This window comes from Equus przewalskii, chromosome 13, assembly GCF_037783145.1.
Source record: "Equus przewalskii isolate Varuska chromosome 13, EquPr2, whole genome shotgun sequence".
NCBI classification, from domain to species: domain Eukaryota; kingdom Metazoa; phylum Chordata; class Mammalia; order Perissodactyla; family Equidae; genus Equus; species Equus przewalskii.
Genome location: NC_091843.1, coordinates 9,371,931 through 9,394,208, shown reverse-complemented (window position 1 = coordinate 9,394,208; position 22,278 = coordinate 9,371,931). Strand labels below are relative to the sequence as shown.

Genomic DNA, 22,278 nt, shown 5'->3' with positions numbered 1-22,278 from the left:
GAGAAAAAGCTTTGTGGGGACAGGAAGGCCTCTGAGGGACCTGTTGGGGTTGGCCTATGGATACTAGGGAGAAGACAAAAGACTTTCCAGCCAGGGGAACAGCATGTGCAAAGACAGGTGGAGTCGGGGGGGAGAGAGGGAGGGGGAGATTGGGAACTTGGGGGCGTTTGGAGAACTGTGAGCAGTTCAGTGTGGATGGATGATTGCAGAGTGAGGGGTGATGGAAAGTGGGTATCTCTGAGGCCAGATCCGGAAGGCTCTTGAACGCCATGCTGAAAGGGTTTATTTTAAAAAAATCCACTGAAGGATCTTTAAGCAGAGAAGTCATCTGGTTGTATGAGAATTTCAGGAAGAGTATTGACAAGAGGGAATGAAACTGGAGGGGGGCAAGCCAGAATGGGACGGTGAACCCCAAGCACGTGAGGTCTGTACTCCAAGGCTCTGGAGCCATCCCAGCAGCCCAGCCCACGAAGCTGCAGACTCTGAGAATGCGGCCCTGCGCCAATCCATCCATGGACGCCAGCCTTAAAGGCGCAGGCTGGTAGGTTTCTGGCGCCAGATGCCATGCCAGCATCTTACAACACCAAATGCTTCCAGGGAGGGTACAACCAGCCATTCAGGGCCCTGGGTCTGAAATCACAGATAAAAAATATTTATTAAGCACCACCTGTGTGCCAGGCATAGTACAAGGTACTCTATGTATGCTAACGCCACAAAGGAGATACTGTTATCCCCATTTTACAGATGAAAAACTGAAGCTCAAAGTGCTGAGATGATTGCCAAGATCGCAGAGTAGGAATCGTCAGAGCCAAGATACTGGAAGCCAGCTTTGACGCCAGTACCTGTGCTCCATTCTCCTCAGCCTCCAACTGAAACTTCTAATCCAGAACCAGACCCGGGGCCCTGAGCTCTGCTGGTCTCCCCAGAGACGTTTCATCGCCTGGCGACAAGCAGACCTCAGCCCGCTCAGCCAGAGGTGCCTCCTGACTCCTGAGGAAGAGGCCAGGGATCCAGCTGGGCAGGGGCAACTTGGGAAATGAAATGAAGCTGTTGAGGAGAAAAAACTTTTATTCTACCCTCTTAAGTAAGAGTTTGAGGGTCTTCGAATTAAACTGGCAAAAGACAGATTAACAAGAGAAAAGACACATTTTCCTCGAGTACGTAGAGAGTTCACAAAGAAATGGGACATGAAGGGGCAGTGAAAATTGGAGGCTTATATACCGTCTTAATGGGGGAGGGGACAGGGAGAAAGGCACTTACAAAAACCAGTAACTTCTTAGAAGTGGGGGCCGGAGGGGGGGCACTTATGGGAAAACAAGTGAGTTTTAGGACAGACAAATGACCCCTAGGAGAACAGATGGGAGAGATGATAGTTTTGGTGACAGTGTCTGTTTAGGTGCGAGGTGGAGACTTCTCATCTCTGGTGATAAGAATCAGTCTTTCCTGATTGTTGTGGGGGCTGGGGGGGTGGGAAGGGCTTTATGACAACTGAGTTTTTTAGTTCTTTTGGGAAGCAACGCTTTTAGGCAGGTAAGCGATTTCAAGAACTCAAATGCCTTCTGTTCAAAATAATTTTTGTGCCACAGCACCGTATTCTGGGTCCCTTCAGAGCAATGAGAGGCCCCACCGGGCTCTGGAACAAAGGCAACGTTGCTGAGAATGCAGAGGAATATCTGGATTCAAGGAGTGCCCGAAACTGACCGGGGAATCATTTGACAAATAAAGGTAATGTGTATAGCCCGACCCTCTGGCAATGACGTTGAGGCTTTGTTTTTGTTTCTGTTTTGAGTGGAGGGAATATGGTAAGGTTGGGGATGCTGGACATGAGTTCTTTCCAGGAAAGTGAGGGCGGAGGCCTGGTGAGGCGCTTGCCCTCCTCTGGCTCTGAAGCTCCGTTGCTGGTATAGCACACCCTCTGCAACAAATCCGTCACCCAGCCGCCTTCCTGGGAGCAGGTTCCCAGTCCACAGGAAGGGGTGTGGATGCTCTGCCCTCAGGAGGGACTCAGCCTGTTTCCCGGTCAGTCCAGCCCACCTTCCTTCACCTGCCCTGGAACCCACAGTGCCAGTGATTGTGTTTGCGGCTTGGGAGGAATGTCTAACATCTTTAATACTCTCAGCTTTCTGGCACAATCTTCTAAAGGTGCCGGTGACTTAGCAGCTCAGAAGAAAAGGCTGATTGAGAGAACAAGAACAAAGGAGTAAGGGCTGGCGGGTGCGTGCAGACCTCCCCCGGCTTCCAGGATTCTCAGACTGTGGGAGTCTGGCTGAAACCCAGGAGACGTGAAGGGTCCGAGTCTAACCTAGGGTTTATGTTACTGCAGACATTACAGTTTCCAAGAGTTGGTGATGAAAAGCCTCCTGAGGAGGCACGAGGCCGGCTCTCAGCTCCTCATGTGGTCAAGACTCACTTCCCCGGACCAGGGGCTCCCACAGCGTTCCCAAGCCCCCGAGCATTCTTCCCCGACCCCCACCCTGCCTCCCCAGCCCTCCTGACACAGGGCCAACTCCTTCCCATCCTCCAGGGATCACCTCTCAAAGGGACATTCCAGGGTCACTCTATCTAAGATGGCCAGCCCTCCTTCTTAATCTCTGTTTTTACAGCCTGTTTATTTCCTTCAGAGCTCTCATCACAAGTTGTAGTTGAATAAGTTTATTTATTGTCTGTCTCCACCTCTAAACTGTGAGCTTTAAAAGAGGAAGGACCAGTGAGTGAGTCAGCAATATCCCACCAGCACGTAGCACGGAGCACGTGCCTGGCGCAGGATGGGTAGATATTCAGTAATATTGATTCACTGAATCAATGAATGAATGAAATGGGAGCTCTACCTTACAGCAAGAGTCCTCAAATGTTAGAATGAATAAGAACTACCTGGGGGAGCTTATCAAAATTCAGATTCCTAGGCCTCACTTCTTGAGACTGATTCAGTCAGTCAGGAAAGAGGCCCGGGAATGTGCATTTTTAACAAGCACCTCTGGTGGTCCTGACGCAGGCACGCTGTGGGAGCCCCTGCCTTAGCCACATGCTGTCTCTGCTGCAGAGACATGGCCAGGAAAGGAACTTTCACCACTTGCCATTTCTTTTTCTTCCAGTCCTTTAAGCATAAAAGTCTGAAAGTTTATGCCTTGAAGCTGAGGGGGTTGCAGAGAGGGCAAAGGAGTGAAAGGAGAAGGTCTGTCTATATTATTATTAGAAATTAGAAGCAAATACTAAAGCTAATAATACCCCACTGTTACCAGTGTGCAGGTGCCACTGTTTGCATTCATTCATCGGTTCAGCAGACTTTCTGAGAACCCACTTGGTGACCAAGGCACTGACCTTGGTGTTGGGGAAGCGCCAATTAATAAGACAAAGGATCTGACCTCCGGGAACACTCAGCTTAGTGGTGGAGACAGGCAGGTCAGTGACGTGTTGAGAACATTAAAACCCAAGGAGAGCAACGTGTCAGGGCAGCTCCGGGAAGGGAGAGTCGAGGAGCTCCACAGAGGAGCTGGCATCAGGATTGGGCTTGTTTAAATCAGGTTTCCTTGGCCAGGAAGAGAGAATAGCAGAAGGCAAAGCTCAGCGCAAATCAGCCATGACCACAATGTAGGCAGCGTTGGGGAGGAAGCAGCAAGAGACATCTCTGGAGAGGTAGATGGTGTTTCCCAAGGTCAGCCTTGACCTGTTCAGGGGTTACAAGTGCCAGCTGAAGGGGAGGAAGACATTTCCTTTACCCGCTCTGGGTCCTTCTGCTGGACAACGAATTAAATTCACATGAGACAGAATAACAGGAGAAAATTAAACAAAGCTTTACAGCATGTATACATGGGAGAGGCTCAGGCAAACTGAGCAACTCAGCCAACTGGCCGAGGCTGCCTCGTTAAGCATCTCCAGCTACAGACAAGGAGGACATTTAGGGTCATGGTTTGGGTCTTCAAAGGGGAGGAAGGCAGCTCACATGGAAATGGAAAAGCAAATGTTTGGTAAATAGAACTTTGATAAGAGTGGGCTTAGCAAGGATCCTCCCAGTCTACCGGAACCCAAAGTTATCTATGGTGATGACCCGTCTGGGGACAGGCCTTTATTTCAAATTTCTTTTAGGCAGTTGGGGGGAAAGGTCAAATTTCTTGCTGAGTCTGAGCCTTTATTGTCTGCAGCTCGAAATAGTCCACATGCCAGAGTGGTGCATCTTGGGGCGGCCTGCCCTGAACCCCATCACAGCCCACAAGTGGGATCCAGGCCACAGCATTCTTTTGCCTGTCTAGGGTTTAAAATTTTAAAATTGTTATGTTTTTAGGCAAAGAACTCTCCTGTTTGCCATGGTTCCACTGTGCCTTACACTCAGCCCTCTTCTTACGTCGTTACCTACCCACCTACCTTAACAGCAAGGTAAATGCCCCTGAAGGCATTTAGGGCTGACAGTCTTTGTAGGAGTTGGGGGCTCAACAGAGAGCAGAAATCAGAGTTGTCATTTGTTCCCCTCTGGGTCTTTACAAAGATCAGTCTGGTAACGTGTGGTAGACAAAATACAACTGGAAGCTGAAAGGACAGCCAGGAACTTCCTCAGTAGCCTGTCCCGCCGTCTCCACACTTTTTTGATCCCATAGCCTAATATACATACATTTATTTGCTTAGAAACTTATACATGTCTTATATCCTAATATAGTATATGTGTAAGTAACAATTCTGCACCCAATTCCGATGTGTGGGTTTTTTCCCCACACCAACAAGCAACTCTGATGCCAGCTGGATGTCCTACAATTCAACTCAGTTCTGACACTATCTACCTGGACACAGCACCAGATCCCACGGTTACAGCTACGGCTCAGTCCTACAAGACTGCCCCCCAACACACACACTTCAGATGCCAATCACAAAGATCATAGGTTCCAACAACCACCTCTTTGGGTTCAATTAATTTGCTAGAGCCGCTCACAGGCCTCAGAGGAACATTTTCCTTACTAGATTACCAGTTTATTATAAAGGGATATAAGTCAGGAACAGCCAGATTTGGAAGAGACGCAGAGGGCAAGGTGTGGGGAAAGGGCGCGGAGCTTCATGCACTCTCCGTGTGTGCACCACCCCAGAAGCTCTCTGAACCCCGTCCTTTTGGGTTTTATGGAGGCTTTATTACTTAAGCATGATTGATTAAAGCGTTAGCCGTTGATGACTGATTCAACCTCCAGCCCCTCTGCCCTCCCTGGGGCTTTCCAAAGTTACCTCATTAACATAACAAAAAACACCTTGATCGCTCTTGTCACTTAGGAAATTCCAAGGGTTTTAGGAACCTTGTACCCGGAACAAGCATGAAGATCAAATATGTATTTCTTATTATAAATCACAATATCATGGGAAGACACAGACAAAAAGAGGCATTTAAATGGATGAGATAAAGATGAAATAACACTACTTTTTAAGCTTTTGTTTTCCTTAACCATACAAAAAAAAACTTTCGCTGAAAGGAATTATTATGAATACTGATATTTGTTGTGATTCCAATGTGGTTGATACGTTTTATTATGTTTGTGTTATCTTCATACTAACATTTTGCAGTTCAATATTTAGAAGGTCTGGGTTTAAGTTCAAATTATTTTGATACTTGGTTCTAATAGCTTTCAGAATTGGAAAAAAAAGACCTCACTAGGTGCACAGATCCAAACGGAAAAAGAGCTACATTGGCTGTGCTTACTAAAATATTAATTTTTCAGTCTTACCAATTGTACAAAGGCTTTTGTTTAAATGCAGCTGGTAACTTTCCATCTTCTCTGATGTCAGTCAATTATTCTTACAAGCTCGTCAATTACATTTTTTATGGTTTTAACTAAAAGCTTTGAAAACCACTAAAACTCTTCATTTGAAAGATGTTTATATAGGTTAGGCTTGAGATAGGTGAAGGGTCAACACTACCATTTTCTTGTTTGTTTCTGTTCCCGTTATTAGTGCTATCTTTTCCCAGTGGTTTCTTTTTGCAGGGCTCATTTTTAAGCCATGTGTCCATTTCTTTATGGTTAATGTAGTGAAAACAAATCATAAATCCATTTAACCTGGCTCACATGCACTGCAGAAGGTCAAGTTACACTGAAAGCAAAGGAGTGGGGGGAAGCCCTCTCTGTTTAAAGCCCCTGCTCCATCCTCAGGCTAATGTGGCCCGGCCTGTCCGTACGTGACCTCCATATGTGACCTTGGACGGTCTCACCAACAGAGCAGTGAGCGGCCAGTATCCATCCACGTAGCAAATACTAGGAAAGTGCAACATCTTTCCTATTGTTCGAAGCCATAGAAGTTCTCATATTTTCTTCCCACACCCCAGATCCTCACCTTGCACAGGGCCTGGCACATCTCCTCTTTTTGGAGGCCCAGGTCTCCGAGATGAGGAGATGCTGAGTCAGGCACTGGCAGATGAAATGAATGAGAAGGTGTCTGGGGTGGCGGTGCATCAGATATTGATGGGAGGGAGGGAGAATTAGGGGGTCAAGGTTACCTAGAGTTTCCAGCTGGGATTGCAGGTCCCCGGGGTATCCAGTCTGAAAGAAAGCATTTTCTGGGAAGCTCAGGTGCTGGGTGGCTGTGTCCCACCATGGCCTCCCAGGCTAGGGAAGCTCCAAAGGCTGTCTCTGTCCCCTGTGTCACTTGACCTCTGTTCCTCTGTACTCCTCACCAGTAGTAAATGAACATGTGAGGTAAGCAGCTGACTTGGAATCCTAAGACCTGGGTTCCAGTCCACACTCGCTCTACTTCCAAGCAGCTGTATGACTGTGGGCACAGCTTCCTCATCTGCAAAATGAGAACAAAGGAACAAATCCTGCCTGCTTCACAGGATCATTATGTGGCTCAAATAAGACAAGGCACAGGCACGTGAAAAGGCTCTGAAAACTTCAAATCACTGTATAAATGCATAGTATCATTATGACTTCTTAGTGTCCTGTATGCACGGTGATCGAGGCACCGGGCAGAGCTTACTCACTCACTCTGGCTTGTGTTTTTCTGGGACACATTCTAGGAGGGTGTGTAGCCGTGTGGTGTAGGAGGTGGACTCCAAGATGAGTAACGCGTGGGCAGTGTGTCCGCATAGCTGAGCATCCTGAAATACCACTGACCTCAGGCATCCTGAGACTAGAGGTCACGCGTGGAAATTAGGTGGTCGGGATGGTGCAGAAGCCCTGGGGGTTCTGGAGCCAAGGAGCAAGGCTGTCCAGGACCACTGGAGAAGAGCCCGCCTCCCCTGAAACTCCTCACTGTGGGCATTTCTTTAATTGATCTGAAAGAAATCAAAGAAAAAGTTGGCACTGGATTGAAGCACTGTTTGAAGGTCGTAGATAAGATGCCTTATCCTACCTACTTTATTAACTTGAGGTCGGGCTTGCCCTGACCCACAGTAAAATCAGTCTATTAACATATCTACTGAATGCTTACACAGAATACAATATAAACACATGCAGCGAAAGCACTAACCATCTGACTGGGAAGATTAAATACAGGATAGATGGGTAGGTAGGTAGATAGATGATAGATAATAGACGATGGATTAATGATAGAGATAGAGATGATAGATTAATGACAAATACAGATGATAGATAGATAGATAGGTACTTTACATGGATGGAGGATTGGACAGATAAGTACAAACAGGAGAAAATAGTAACAACATCAGGATAAAAAGAACATTTTATTGAGCACCTACAATGTGCCAGGAGCAATATGCCAGATGGTTTCAGATATGCTATCGCACCTGTCATTGCTGAATTCTTGCAGCAATGCTGTGAGGAATGATCATCCCCATTTGTCAGATAAAGAAACCTGAGATCCAGAGAGGCTGAGTAACTTGCCCAAAGTCACCCAGCTAGCCGGCCTGTGTTCTTTGTCTCACTGTACCTGAGTCAGAGGACACGGCCCTCTCCCACCCCCACTCCCCAGCTCTGAATTGTCTTTGTTACTTTGGAGCCTTTGTTTTATGTGAGAACATCTTGGAAATTCTGAGAAAAGCCCCAAACCACTTTCCATTCGTTGAGAACCTGAAACCGGCTCCTCAGCCATTCCTGTTCCAGCCGCCCTCAAGGTTCCCAGGTGAAAGTGAGGCCTCTCAGGAGAAATCATAGAGCTTTCTCTTCAGGCGCCTACTCCCTACCAACCAGCACAGAAATGTTTCCAAGGCTGGCCAGGCTCCAGGGGCACACTAAGGAAACCAGTTGGGAGACAAAGGCATCTGTGGGGCATTGTACACTGAGGCCCACACCTCCTTCCTACCCCCTTTTACTTTCTGCAGCTCCATTCACTCCCTCTCCTACTTCTCTCCCTGTCTCCCCCGTTCCCACCTCCAAGACTGGTGGGAGGCTGGGTGGGAGCTTGGCCATGATGTCAGGAGGGTAGAAGGTGCCTTGGAGCGTATTGTCACAGACACAGCTCTCTCCTGGGCCCCTCCATCGGACTCCCTCCCTGGCTCCCAGCTCTCCCAGGGTGCAAAGACAAGCCTCCAGGGAATTCCTCGTGCCCTCCCATGGAGCGGGAGCCAGGAGTGAGTTTCGGGCCCCTGGCTTTGGTGACAGGGAGGACTCAGGGCTCAGCAAACACTGTTGAAGCACTTCTGTTAGGAGGTTGGACTGGCCATGCTGGAAGGATGCTCCTAAAGGGCCTTTGCAGGGAGTTAAAGAACGCTGCATGTGAGAGTGGGGATTAGGGATGGGGAAGGAGGCGAATCTAGAAATCCAGCCAAATTTCTCCCAGAGTCTCTCCCACCTCTTCCTAGGTTGGCCTGCTCAGCCTCTATCCTCCATTCTCCTGGCTCCTAGGTCTCTTTTTGAAACTTCCCAGCCCAGAAGGAAGCACGATATCCCGGGATCTGCAAGTCTCCTTTTACATAGTTTGGCTTTCTGTTGATCCCAAAGATGCTGTTAAAATGCACAACCAGGAATCAGGATTTTAGAAATGGTCAAGTTCTATCTTATGGATGGGAAGCTGAGGACTAGGGAGGTGAATGAAGTGGCTTGCCCAAGGTCATACATACTGCTAACTCCCCTTCCATTATACCAGGATAGAGGGGTGTCCTCCAAATTCAGAACCTGAGAGTCATCTTCCAGGTGTGATGGGTGGGTCACCAGCTTTGTTTGACTTTAATAGGTCTTTGATCTCAAGAGTGTTTTCTGGCTGGGTTCAGGAGCATGACTGAGACTGCAACTCAGACTCAAACCCCTGGCAGCCGAGAGCCATGGTAGGAGCCGGGCGATTCCCACAGACACACCGGACCAGGCCGGAGCTCCACCCAGAGGTGGAGCTGCGAGAGGCTCCGCCCACCAGTCTGCTTAGCCGGTCCTGCAGCTCCGTCTTCCCCACAGAGAGAGCCGCTCCATGAGAGAGTGGCCGTGCTGGCATCCGAGGGCTCAGGGCTGAGGATGGGGAGAATCTCCAGGACCCAGAAGCCCATGCCCAGCCTGAAAGCCCGGCCTGAAGGCCCGAAGAACCTGCTGTAACAGAGCCTCGGCAGCCGTCTGGTAAGGGAATTGCTGGTGCCTCCTAGCGCTTGGAGGGAGGAGAGGGAAGCAGAGTGGCAGGTACAAGCCCTGCTGGGACTGCGAGAAGGGCACGGGGCCTGAATTGCTGAGCACCTTCTTTGTATCAGGTCTCACCCTTGTCTGAAGAGCTGTGGATTACTGTCCCATTTTACAGTGGAGAAAACTAAACCTCAGGGAGAAGTAACCCTGTCTCAGAGCAAGTGCAGAGCCAAGATTAGAGCTCCCGTCTGACACTAGAGCCACAGGTATTCCTCTCTGTGCTGCCAAGCAGGGCTCACACCGCACAACTTCATTTTCTGTGATTTTTTTAAGGAGGACCCATGGCGATCATGCCTCCCCCACCTCAGCGTAATTCTGGCTCCTCTCCTGCTTCCCAGCAAATGATGCAGAAGTGACTGGTGAGGGGGAAACAGTGCCTAAGGAGGAAGGAGTAGAGTGGGACAAGTTTGGGGGTCACAGTATTTATGTGATGGAGATTCTGGCAACAGGAGTGGAAACCCACATGTATTGGAATTACCTCTGCTTCTCAGAGCGAGTCCAGAAAAAGATGATCCTGTGTCTGACCCTGTCCTTCCTGAGGCGGTGCCAAACTGATGCCCTCAAAATGACACCGTGGTCTGTGCACACCCTGGGTGGCAGCATGGGGTGTACTAGAAAGAGCTTGAGCTTTGGGTTCTCATAGTCATAGTGGGATCACTGAAGTCCCCATGGAAGACACAGAAGGGACAGGTCAGTGAAAACTGTTTACGGAGTGCTTTCTACTCCCATTTGTCAGATGGAAAACTGAGGCTCTGAGAGCATAAATGACCCAAGTGTGTCTGAATCTAAATTTCAAGCTCTCTTCCACCGGTAAATGGGGGGATCATGGCAGAGGTCCCTTCAGAGAAGGGTAAGATTCCATAGGCTGCCCTGCTCAGGAGGCTCCAGGGACCTCCTGAGAAACATGTTCCTGCAGGTGCAAAAGGCTGGATGGTTCCAGCCAGAATCTGAGTTGTGGCTGCAGGGACAACCGTCAGGGCACTGCCCTCTGGTGGCTCAGTGCACGGCTCTGCCTAATGCGATTCCCAGTGTTTGCATCAGTGTTTATATTCATGTGGCCAGAGCCGCTATTCAGGCAGGTGGATACACAAGTCATCACTTAATGGTTGGCTCCTCTGCCGCATGGGGAGAAGGCACCAGCTGCACTTGCTGCTTGGTACACGGATGCAGCACTGCATCCCAGGGATGGCTTTGGTGTAAGAAGGACCAGAGCCCAGTGGAGTCCAGTTCAGCTTGTGGAGCTGGAGGCCCTCTTCCCAGACGCAGTGCAAAGAACAGGGGCTTGGAAGACCTAGTTTCAGATCACGAGCACTGAATCGCTATGTGGCCTCAGCCAAATCTCTCCGCCAATCTGAGAGTCAGCCCTAGACATTAACACCTACCGGGCCAGCTGGTCATGAGAATTAAATGAGATGAAGCACTTAGCATGGCACCTAGCACCCAGGAGGCATTTAGAGGGATTTCTCCACTTATCTTTTCTTTCATTATAAGATGAGATGTCTCAGCAACCTAAGCAGAGCAAGCAGCCTGGGATGGGATCGCATTTCCAGGTCTAGCCCAGGCAAAGCTTCTTCCTTGGAGAAGATTCAGAGGTCCAGAGCCCAGATGTGCCCACTTTTTAACATGGGGTTGGCCACAGGGAAAACACAATTCAGTAGGAGTCTCAGAACTGAAGACTAGATTGTTCCCCAGCTTACTTCATCAAGGGCAGTTTCCTATAGGAGGGGGAAGAATTGAGGAATATCCCAAAATGAGAATGGAGCTGATTCAAGCCAAACTAGGAAGAAGTCACAGATGGCCATGGGCTGGGGGAGAGACTAAGCAGAGTGGGTGGCAGAGCGTCCATAGGCAAGCCTCCACATCTTTGTGCAACATCTAGAAGGTCCTGCCCTCCTTTGTTCACTTGGCAAATGCAAAAACACTCTTCAAGAATCCGAAGACCTTCTCAATGCTGTTCCTCTTGGCCGTGTCCCACCCTTCCGCAATGGAGCTGACCACTCACTGCCTTTGCACACCGTGTGCCCTTTACCTTGGCCCCTGCCGTAGAATAGTCACAGGGAACATTGTGTTCTTTCACTGCTTACACTCCTCTCTCCCCTACTAGATCGGTGCTCTGGGGATGCCTCACACATGTCTGACTCATAGCAGGAGCTCGTGAAGCCTTGGGGAAATTGAATGAAGGGATGGAGCGCATGGGAGTCACTCCAGGGACCCTCTTAAACTTGATGCTGGGGACAGGGGGAAGGACAGAGACTGGGGAGATGGACTAAAGGGAGAAAGTTTGTATGTGATCGTTAGTGAATTGATAATGCTGATTTCATAGCTGGTATTTTTGATGAGTGAGAAGGAAGGGCTGAAGTAGAGACAAATGGCAGAGTGCAGAATTACAGGAGCTTATATGTGTGCAAAGCTGCTCATTGCTGATTTTGTAACAGTAAAAATTTGGAGGGGCCAGCCCAGTGGCGTAGTGGTTAAAGTTCACGTGCTCTGCTTTGATGGCCCAGGGTTCACAGGTTCAGATCCCAGGCACAGACCTACACATCACTCATCAAGCCATGCTGTGGTGGCGTCCCACATACAAAATAGAGTAAGATTGAAGGGGCCGGCCCAATGGTGCAACCGTTAAGTTCACACATTCTGCTTCGGTGGCCCGGGGGTCACCAGTTCAGATCCCAGGTGCAGACCTATGCACCACTTGTCAAGCCATGCTGTGGCAGGCATCCCACATATAAAGTAGAGGAAGATGGGCACAGATGTTAGCTCAGGGCTAATCTTCCTCAAAAAAAAAAATAAATGAATAGAGGAAGATTGCCACAGATGTTAGCTCAGGGACAATCTTCCTGGAGCAAAAAGAGGAAGATTGGCAACAGATGTTAGCTCAGGACCAGTCTTCCTCACCAAAAAAAAAAAAAAGGTTTTAGGAATAACTTAGTGTCCATAAATTGGACACATATTACATAAATGTTGGTACATTGATCTTATGAAATATCTTGCAGCCATTAGAAAGAATGAGGCACATCTATAGGAAGTGACATGGAAAGGTGTCACTGACATTGGGAGAGCATGTGTCATGGTGCAGTGATTAAAAGTGCTTGGGTCAGCTTGTCTGGATTCGATTCTGCCGCTCACTCGCTATGTAACCTTGGGACTGTTTCTTATCCTCTCTAAGCCTCAGAATTTTTCATTTGTAAAATGAGGAGAATGGTAGTAACTACTTCGAAAAGTTGTGAGGATTCCAGAGGTTCTTAGCACAGTGCAAGCATGCATTAAGTATTCAATAAATATTTGCTATTATTATTGTTAAGTGAAAAAATGTAAATAGCAAAAAGATATGCATGCTATCACCCCAATTTTGCTTTTAAATCTTTTTCTTCATTCAAAGATGTATGTGTATACAATTATATGTGTGCATGTGTGGAAACAACTGTTAACCATTGTTCTCTCAGAGGCAGGAGGCTGGAGAGAAGTGAGGGAAGACTTTAGACTTTTTTTTAAAGATTGGCACCTGAGCTAACATCTGTTGCCAATCGTCTTCTTTATTTTTCTCCTTCTCCTCAAAGCCCCCTGGTACGTAGTTGTGTATTCTAGTTGTAGGTCCTTCTGGTTATGCCACATGGGATGCCACCTCAGCATGGCTTGATGAGTGGTGCCGTGTCTGCGCCCAGGATCCAAACCAGTGAAACCCTGGGCCACTGAAGTGGAGCATTCAAACTTACCCACTCAGCCACAGGGCCTGCCCCTGCACTTTTTTTTAATAGACTTTATTTTTTAGAGAAGTTTTAAGTTCACAGCAAAATTGATTCCCCCACGCATAGGGTACAGCCCCCACCAGAGTGGTACATTTGTTAAGTCGATGAACCTACACTGACACCTCCCTGGGACTTACACTTTTAACTTTATACATTTCTATCTTGTTTTCATTTCTACAATGAGCATTTGTTGTTTTGTAAGTAAAGTAATATTAGCTAATTAATGGCTGAATCGCACCCTAAGCCCCAGAATGTTTACACTGTAGAAAGTGGCCTGGTTCACAGAGGCGGGTATAGTGTGTCCTGGGCCTACCTGGGTAGGGTTGGGGCCCTGATGAGGCCCGCCCAAGAAATCCTACTCTGCTGTCAGTGTGACCTACTCTGCAGTCACAGGCTCGCCAGCCTGCCTGCCTGCTGTTCTCTCAAAGGGCAGGCCAACAACAGCTCCCAAACCTGAGGAGGGCCCCAGGGCTGTGCCTATCCTGACAGTCCTCATGCATACACGATGCTCACTCACACCAGCTGAATGTCTGGGAGCCCCAGGGAGCAGGTCTGGGAGGTTGGGAGAGCAGCCAGTGTCACTGGGTGGCGAGGCTGCCAGCCCTGCATCCAAAGTCTCCTCTGACATTCACTAGCACGATGACCTTCCCAGGAGCCTCTAGCCTCTACTTTCTCATCGCAGTACAGGGATTAACCCGCCCACCTCAAGGGCATCGTGCGGCTCGAATGAGAAGATCTGTGGGAAAGCACCTAACACATTCCCTGATACATGGAAGGTTCTCAGGAAGTTTTCATTTCTTGTCTAGAAGACCTGCTTAGTGGGCTACACCCTCTGATAAATGGCACGGTCGGGTGAGTGTATAGTTGGGGGTGTCCTTCCTGGCAAAGTCAGGTCAAGGACAGGGTGAGAATAGTCTTGGGGTTCTCCAAATACGCAGCCCAGGATGGACCAGCTGCATTTCTGGTGCTGGTGAGCCACTCTCTAAACAAAGTCTCGGCCTTTATTTGGGTTGGATTTAAAATGTGATCTCCCAAAATGAAGTCCTTCTGGATGGCATGCAGAGAGCAGGAGCAGTAACCGGAAGGTGTGGAAGGAGGCTGCTCCTCATGCCTTTTGAGAACATGCTGCGACTGATGACCCCCAGGACAGAGAAGCTGGGCTGGGAGGAGGGGAGCCTTCTGGGTTGTCTGCCTCCCACCTGCCCCATCTGTTTCCCCAGGTGCCCGATTCCTACGTCGGCCCCTCTCTGCGCAAGCAGCTCCTCAGCATGAGATACAGTCTCCACTTGACCTTCATGTGTCTGGGTCTCTTCACTGGAAGGTGAGCTCTGCTACCCGACAAGGGCCCTGGTCTGAACTGCTTTGTGCATGCGCATGCGGTGGGAGGCAGGCAGCTCTTCCTGCTCACAGTGGGGAGGCAAAACCTAGTCCATTCACCTCCCTGGCACACCCGGACAATGCAACTTCCTGCCATTTATTCTATCTGGACGACTCAAGCTTCCAAAATGGTCATAGGTGGATGAACCCCATGTGTTTTTTGGGAAGACACTTGGAGAGTCCAAATTACCACATTCTGATGTATGGCGAATGAGTAATAAAATGGAGTGGGATAGGGATATACTAATTCAGCAGCTGAAAATTAGAGGTTTGTTCTTGGGAAAGTCATCACTGGTATGTGGGCACACACACGCATGCATGCAAACACAAGCTCAAGTTTATGCGCACACATTTATTCACACGTAAACAAGCATGGGCACCAAAATCCATTTTCTTTTCCAGGATGTGCGTCCAGGGGAATCGGTTCAACATCGAGGTCGGCAGAAGCGACAAGCTCTCCCTGCCTGGCTTTGAGAATCTCACAGCAGGATATAACAAATTTCTCCGGCCCAATTTTGGTGGTAGGTCATCCTTTTTGTCCAGGACATCAGTTGAAAAGGACAGGAACAGAGGCAACGTGCAGAGGAGGGTTTCAGGAGGTTTGAGTGGACCCCATTTTCTGATCTGCAGTCTGTTATGGATTGGCGATGATGGATGGGGACTGCTGGCAATGGTTTTTCATGCTGCCTTGGAGAAAGCCCTTTCCTTCTCCACCTTTCTCTGTAAATAAACACTCTTCCCCATTGAAATGGTTACCAGGGCCCCCAGACAACCTCTCACACGCTGTCTTCCATCCGCCTCCGCTGCCAGTGTCATAGTTCAAGGAACTCACCATGTCTCACCAGCTCTAGTCCATCTGGTCTTCCCGCCTCCAGCCTGCACCCTGAAAGCTAAGCCCCACTCCCCCACCTGGGTGACCCGTCTGGGTCCTTTGCCTGCTCAAAATACCTGCCTGCATCCCAGCATCCTCAGCATAGAGTCCAGAGCCCCTTGCATGGCATGCCAGGCCCTGCCCAGCCCAGCCTCTATCTGTCTGCCCGTCTCACCCGCCCCAGCTCTCCCCCGTGCCCTCCAGCAAGTGTGCCCCGAACGCTCCCTGACCTCCTTGGCTTCTCTGGCCTCCAGGCCTTTGCTGAGATTGTTTACCTGCAAAGAATGGCTTCCTCCAACTTGATTCCCTGACAAAATGCCAGTTTCCCTTCATGTTTCAGATCCAAGGCTTCTTCCTCTGAGCAGCCTTCCCTGATTCCTCCAGGCCCCATCCCCTTCTTCACACTTTATTTTTTATTATTATTTTTTTTAAAGATTTTATTTTTTCCTTTTTCTCCCCAAAGCCCCCCGGTACGTAGTTGTGTATTCTTCGTTGTGGGTTCTTCTAGTTGTGGCATGTGGGACGCTGCCTCAGCGTGGTCTGATGAGCAGTGCCATGTCCGCGCCCAGGATTCGAACTAACGAAACACTGGGCCGCCTGCAGTGGAGCGCGAGAACTTAACCACTCGGCCACGGGGCCAGCCCCACTTCACACTTTATTTTAAGCACAACTCCAAAACACAGCCATCACCTGGTGATCCCATCACTGTCACTGATTTTCTGTCTGTCTCAGCTCTCGGCTGCAGCCTCTTGGGGCAGTCTTGCCTTATTTGCCTCACTAACCCCAGCAGCAGCTCAGTGCTTGACATCTAGCAAGTTGTCAATTAATATTTGTTGAAAGAACAAGGTAAGAAGGGAAGGAATGAGACCACTATGTACTTCTTCACCGAGTCTCAGTCTCTCTCTTTGTAAAACGTAAGATTGAACCCAGGTGGTCTCTGACATCCCCTTACACAGAGCAGAAAGTAGTAGAAGGAGCCTTGGAGCTAAGCAAACCTGAGTTTGGCTCCTGACTCTACTGCCTGACAGGCATGCTGGCTTCTGAGCCTCATTTCCCCTTTCTGTAAAATGGGGACATGTTGTCTAACTCACAGGGAAGACCGAATGAGGTGAAGTATGTAGACGTGAAGCGTGGTGCCTGCCACATCCTCAGGGTTCAGTCCATTTTAATCCTTCTTCCTTCCAGCTCCTCCCTTCAGATGGTAAAAGTCTCTGGTCAGATCGAGGCTCAGTGGGTTAGTCCAGGTCCTCTGAGGAGCAGACACCGGGAGGGGATTGTCTGCGCAATATCTTTACTGGGGCTGTAAATGTGAGGGATATGCGGCAGGAAAGAGGGAAGCTGGAGAGCTGTCTGACTGCGATGCAGATCTGGCCCCGGGAAGGAGAGAGAAGGAGAGAGGGAGGAAAGCAGGCTGGGTGGAGGGCTTGGTGGGCAGCGCAGTTCTAAGTGTGTTTGGAAAGGCCACCAGCAGTTCTTGAGCCAAAGTTGCCATCAGAGGAGTGTCTCATCTCTGTGCCTCCAAAGAGCAGGCCTGCCTTAGTGTCCCTGCTGTGTTCAGTCACTGGTAGGGCGCAGGCCATGGGAAGTGTGGCCCCAGAGCAGGTGTGATGACAGAGTTCAGAGCATAGCAGCTGGGGCCCTCGGCCAACCACACCCGCTCAGTTGGAGATCTGAGAGATGCATTTTTGTGGCCACACAATTCGGATTTGAGGTCCTCATGTTAAGGGACCGAGGGAGCTTCAACCTCCCCTGGTTTCCCCAGGCCTCATTGAACACTAACAACCGGCATGTGAGTCTGCACCCCCTGGTTAGGTCCAGCCAGCAATTCCTCTGCCTCTGAAATCCCAAACAGTTAAGCCAGGACACTGCCCTTCTTGTTGCCTGCTCACTGGCTAACGAGATGCAGGGTCCTCAGGCAAGATGCTCATTCTGAACCTGGGTGGACCCAAGGGGACGTGAGGCCCAGAACCACCTGGAGTGAAAATAGGGCAAGGGGTCTTCAGTCAAAAAGAGGGGAAGGCACAACGCACAACCTCTTATTATGTGGCTTTGGCACTCTGCCTCCTAAAGAAGCCCACATTTATGTGGCAGCCTGGAGGCCCATGGAGAGGCCATTGTTCTCTGTAATGTCTGTCCACCCAGGTCCTAGGACCTCGAGGTCCTTAAGAGACAAGACCTCCACAGGATTTTCAGGGACTGAGCTAGACAGGTTTGTAAGCAGGCCCTAGTGAACACGGGCTTTGACCTCTTTCCTAGGAAAAAGCTGCCCTCTGGTGGCACAGCTTACTTTCATAACTCGAGGGGAAGAGAGAGCAAGCTCTGGTCCATAAATTAGCCGACTGAGGCAAGGCCTGGACTAGACCATCGAGAAACAAACTAAACAAAAAAACACAGAAGGATGGGAGCTCTTGTGTGTTTTCTGTTCACATTCCTCAGGGAGGGCAACTGACGCTGACCAACAGCCCACTGTGTTCCAGGCATTTAAAATCGATCCTGTGACCTTCCAGGCCAACTCTTGACAGTAGGCGTTAGCAATCTGTTTTACAGGTGAGAAACTGTAGAACAGAGAGGTTTAGCAATTTGCTCAAGGTCACATGGCTATGAAGTGGCCAGCATGGAATTCAAACACTGACTCCGAGCTCCTCCTCTTGACGCTGTGCGGTGCTGCCTTGAGGGGCCAAAAGGCACTTATCACCAGCCCCCTTCAGCACCTTCCAGGATCTGCCCCCAAAGGTCTCCCCTTTTTCCACCGAGTATTAACACCAAGTATAAACTTAATTATTTTAACTGCATTGACTCTAAAACTCAATTTCCAAATTCCTACGTATATTCTATGGCTTGGCTTCCTTCGATTAATAATTCGTTGCTTTGTCTGATTCCTTCCGAGTGGATGTTTTTAAGCTTCCTTTGAATTCTGCCTCTCCTCTTCCTGGTTAATGCACTGTCACGGTCCCCTGAGGCACCCCTGGTTACTTATCACAAGAGAATGCTATGTCATCTATTAACCCAGGGAGGGGAGCTGCTCCTTTTCCACGGTTAGCTGGGATTATGGAAGAGGGCAAGGGAAGGTTATTTACTGAGCGCCTGTTATTACGTGACAAACACAATGCCAGAAGCTCTGTACAGTTGACTAGTTTTGAGCACCTTCTGGATCTCTGTCTGGGCAAGGACTTCACTTCCATTCCCTCTTGCTGCTGCCACCGTGCAAAGCAGCTGTCACACGCCTAATCTCATGTAACCCTCTCCATGAGCCTGTGCTGTCATTAGCGTTATCCCCACTTGCATGCGAGAAACCTGCAGTTCGGAAAGATGTGGTAACTTTTCCCAGATCTAAACTCACATCTTTCTGCCGCCTGGGCTTATCTCCCCCATCTGCAGTCTAAGGAGGGGAAATGTCCCGGGGCTTGTCTAGCTTCTGCAAGTGGTGGCTCGAGGCCTCGGTCTCTAGAGGTAAGACTGGCACTCTCAGGAGTGTGGCCTGTCAGCCGAGACTCCAGGATTGAGGCCCCACATCTGTACACCAGACCAAGCGGAGAAGGCTCTGGAATTCTAAATAGTTCAGGGCTCCTGGAGTGTAAAGGGAGGAGGGGAAGTGTCAGGAGGCGGGGAAGAGCTCAACGTGAACAGTCTTGAATGCCATCTTGTGGTAAATTTACTTAGTTGAGGGAGAAACTAAAAGGACATCCGTGCACAAATTCCCAAATGTCTATTACATTTCTAAATAGTTAGTCCCTTGCAAGCACCATAGAAAAAACCCTCCAAGTAAGAAATAGCAAATGCATGACGTCCGTTATCACATGGACTAATGGGTATAGCGCGGTCTGTCTCAGGCAGTAAGCTAACTGTATATTTGTTCTTTTTTTTTTTTCTTTTTTTTAATTGAGTTACTGACAGGTTACAATCTTGTGAAATTTCATTTGTACATTAATGTTTGTCAGTCATGTTGTAGGTGCACCACTTCACCCTTTGTGCCCACCCCCCCACCCCACCTTTTCCCTGTTATCCACTAAACTGTTCTTAGTCCATAATTTTAAATTCCTCATATGAGTGGAGTCATACACAGATTATCTTTCTCTCGCTGGCTTATTTCACTTAACATAATTCTCTCAAGGTCCATCCATGTTATTGCAAATGGAATGATTTTGTTCTGTTTTGCAGCTGAGTAGTATTCCATTGTATATATGTACCACATCTTCTTTATCCATTCGTCTGTTGCTGGACACTTAGGTTGCTTCCACATCTTGGCTATTGTAAACAGTGCTGCAATAAACATTGGGGTGCATAGGACTTTTGGGATTGCTGACTTCAAGCTCTTTGGATAAATACCCAGTAGTGGGATGGCTGGGTCGTATGGTAGTTCTATTTTTAACTTTTTGAGGAATCTCCATACTGTTTTCCATAGTGGCTGCACCAGTTTGCATTCCCACCAGCAGTGTATGAGGGTTCCTTTTTCTCTGCAACCTCTCCAACATTTGTTGCTATTAGTTTTAGGTATTTTTGTCATTCTAACAGGTGTAAGGTGATATCTTAGTGTAGTTTTGATTTGCGTTTCCCTGATGATCAGCGATGATGAGCATCTTTTCATGTGCCTATTGGCCATCAGTATATCTTCTTTGGAGAAATGTCTGTTTGTGTCTCCTGCCCATTTTTTGATTGGGTTGTTTGATGTTTTGTTGTTGAGTTGCGAGAGTTCTTTATATATTATGGATATTAAGCTTTTGTCAGATATATGACTTGCAAATATTTTTTCCCAGTTAGTGGGTTGTTTTTTTTGTTTCAATCCTGTTTTCATTTGCCTTAAAGAAGCTCTTTAATCTGATGAAGTCCCATTTGTTTATTCTTTCTATTGTTTCGCTTCTCTGAGAAGGCATGGTGTCTGAAAAGATCCTTTTAATACTGATGTCAAAGAGTGTACTGCCTACGTTTTCTTCCAGAAGCGTTATGGTTTCAGGTCTCAGCTTTAGGTCTTTAATCAATTTTGAGTTTATTTTGGTGAATGGTGAAAAAGAATGGTCAATTTTCATTCTTTTACATGTGGCTTTCCAGTTTTCCCAGCACCATTTGTTGAAAAGACTTTCTTTTCTCCATTGTATGCCCTCAGCTCCTTTGTCAAAGATAAGCTGTCCATAGATGTGTGGTTTTATTTCTGGGCTTTCAATTCTGTTCCATTGATCTGTGCACCTGTTTTTGTACCAGTACCAGGCTGTTTTGATTACTGTAGCTTTGTAGTATGTTTTGAAGTCAGGGATTGTGATGCCTCCCGTTGTGTTCTTTTTTCTCAGGATTGCTTTAGCAATTCGGGGTCTTTTGTTGCCCCATATGAATTTTAGGATTCTTTGTTCTAATTCTGTAAAGAATGTCATTGGGATTCTGATTGGGATAGCCTTAAATCTGTAGATTGCTTTAGGTAGAATGGACATTTTAACTATGTTTATTCTTCCAATCCATGTACATGGAATGTCTTTCCATCTCCTTATGTCGTTGTACAATTCTCTCAGAAAGGCCTTGTAATTTTCATTATATAGGTCCTTCACTTTCTTAGTTAAATTTACCCCAAGGTATTTTATTCTTTTTGTTGCGATTGTGAATGGTATTGTATTCTTGAGTTCTTTTTCTGTTGGTTCATTACTGGAGTATATAAATGCTACTGATTTATGCAAATTGATTTTATACCCTGCAACTTTGCTGTAGTTGTTGATTACTTCTAACAGTTTTCCAATGGATTCTTTGGGGTTTTCTATATATAAGATCATGTCATCTGCAAACAGCGAGAGTTTCACTTCTTCCCTCCCTATTTGGATTCCTTTTATTCCTTTTTCTTGCCTGATTGCTCCGGCCAGGAGCTCCAGTACTATGTTAAATAAGAGTGGTGATAGAGGGCATCCTTGTCTCGTTCCTGTTTTCAGGGGGATGGGGTTCAGTTTTTGCCCATTGAGTATGATGTTGGCTATGGGTTTGTCGTATATGGCCTTTACTATGTTGAGGTAGTTTCCTTCTATGCCCATTTTGTTCAGAGTTTTTATCATAAATGGCTGTTGGATCTTGTCAAATGCCTTCTCTGCATCTATTGAGATGATCATGTGGTTTTTATTCCTCAGTTTGTTGATGTGGTGTTTCACGTTGATTGATTTGTGGGAGTTGAACCATCCCTGTGTCCCTGGTATGAATCCCACCTGATCCTGATGTATGATTCTTTTGATGAATTGCTGAATTCTGGTTGCCAAAATTTTGTTTAGAATTTTTGCATCTATGTTCATCAGTGATATTGGCCTGTAGTTCTCTTTTTTCATGGTGTCCTTGTCAGGTTTTGGTATCAGCGTGATGTTGGCCTCATAGAATGTGTTAGGAAGTGTTCCATCTTCCCTAATTTTTTGGAATAGCTTGAAAAGGATAGGTATTAAATCCTCTCTGAAAGTTTGGTAGAATTCCCCAGGAAAGCCATCTGGTCCTGGGGTTTTATTCTTTGGGATGTTTTTGATTGCTGTTTCAATCTCTTTCCTTGTGATTGGTCTGTTCAAATTGTCTGCCTCTTCTTGAGTGAGCTTTGGGAGATTGTAGGAGTCCAGGAATTTATCCATTTCCTCTAGGTTATCCATTCTGTTGGCATATAGTTTTTTGTAGTATTCTCTTACAATCTGTTGTATTTCTGCAGAGTCTGTTGTTATTTCTCCTTGCTCATTTCTGATTTTGTTTATTTGAGCTTTCTCCCTTTTTTTCTTTGTAAGTCTGGCTAGTGGTTTGTCAATTTTATTTA

The 22,278-nt window shown here is 47.7% G+C and overlaps 1 protein-coding gene across 5 annotated transcripts in view; it reads left to right on the top strand.

The window, feature by feature from the left end:
• The first annotated feature begins 1,586 nt into the window (after window positions 1-1,586).
• GABRP (gamma-aminobutyric acid type A receptor subunit pi) overlaps window positions 1,587-22,278 on the top strand; it is a 37,700-nt gene continuing 17,008 nt past the window's right edge. The window contains exons 1-5 of one of the 5 annotated variants that reach the window (XM_008538558.2): window positions 1,587-1,725; window positions 9,097-9,467; window positions 9,596-9,733; window positions 14,497-14,597; window positions 15,056-15,174. In XM_008538558.2, the coding sequence (XP_008536780.2) occupies window positions 14,545-14,597; window positions 15,056-15,174 (172 nt within the window). In that variant the 5' untranslated portion in view covers window positions 1,587-1,725; window positions 9,097-9,467; window positions 9,596-9,733; window positions 14,497-14,544. Of the gene's footprint in view, window positions 1,726-8,541; window positions 8,640-9,096; window positions 9,468-9,595; window positions 9,887-14,496; window positions 14,598-15,055; window positions 15,175-22,278 lie in introns of those variants that run through there. The other 4 variants (XM_070570358.1, XM_070570357.1, XM_008538557.2 and 1 more) reach the window with 4 other exon arrangements.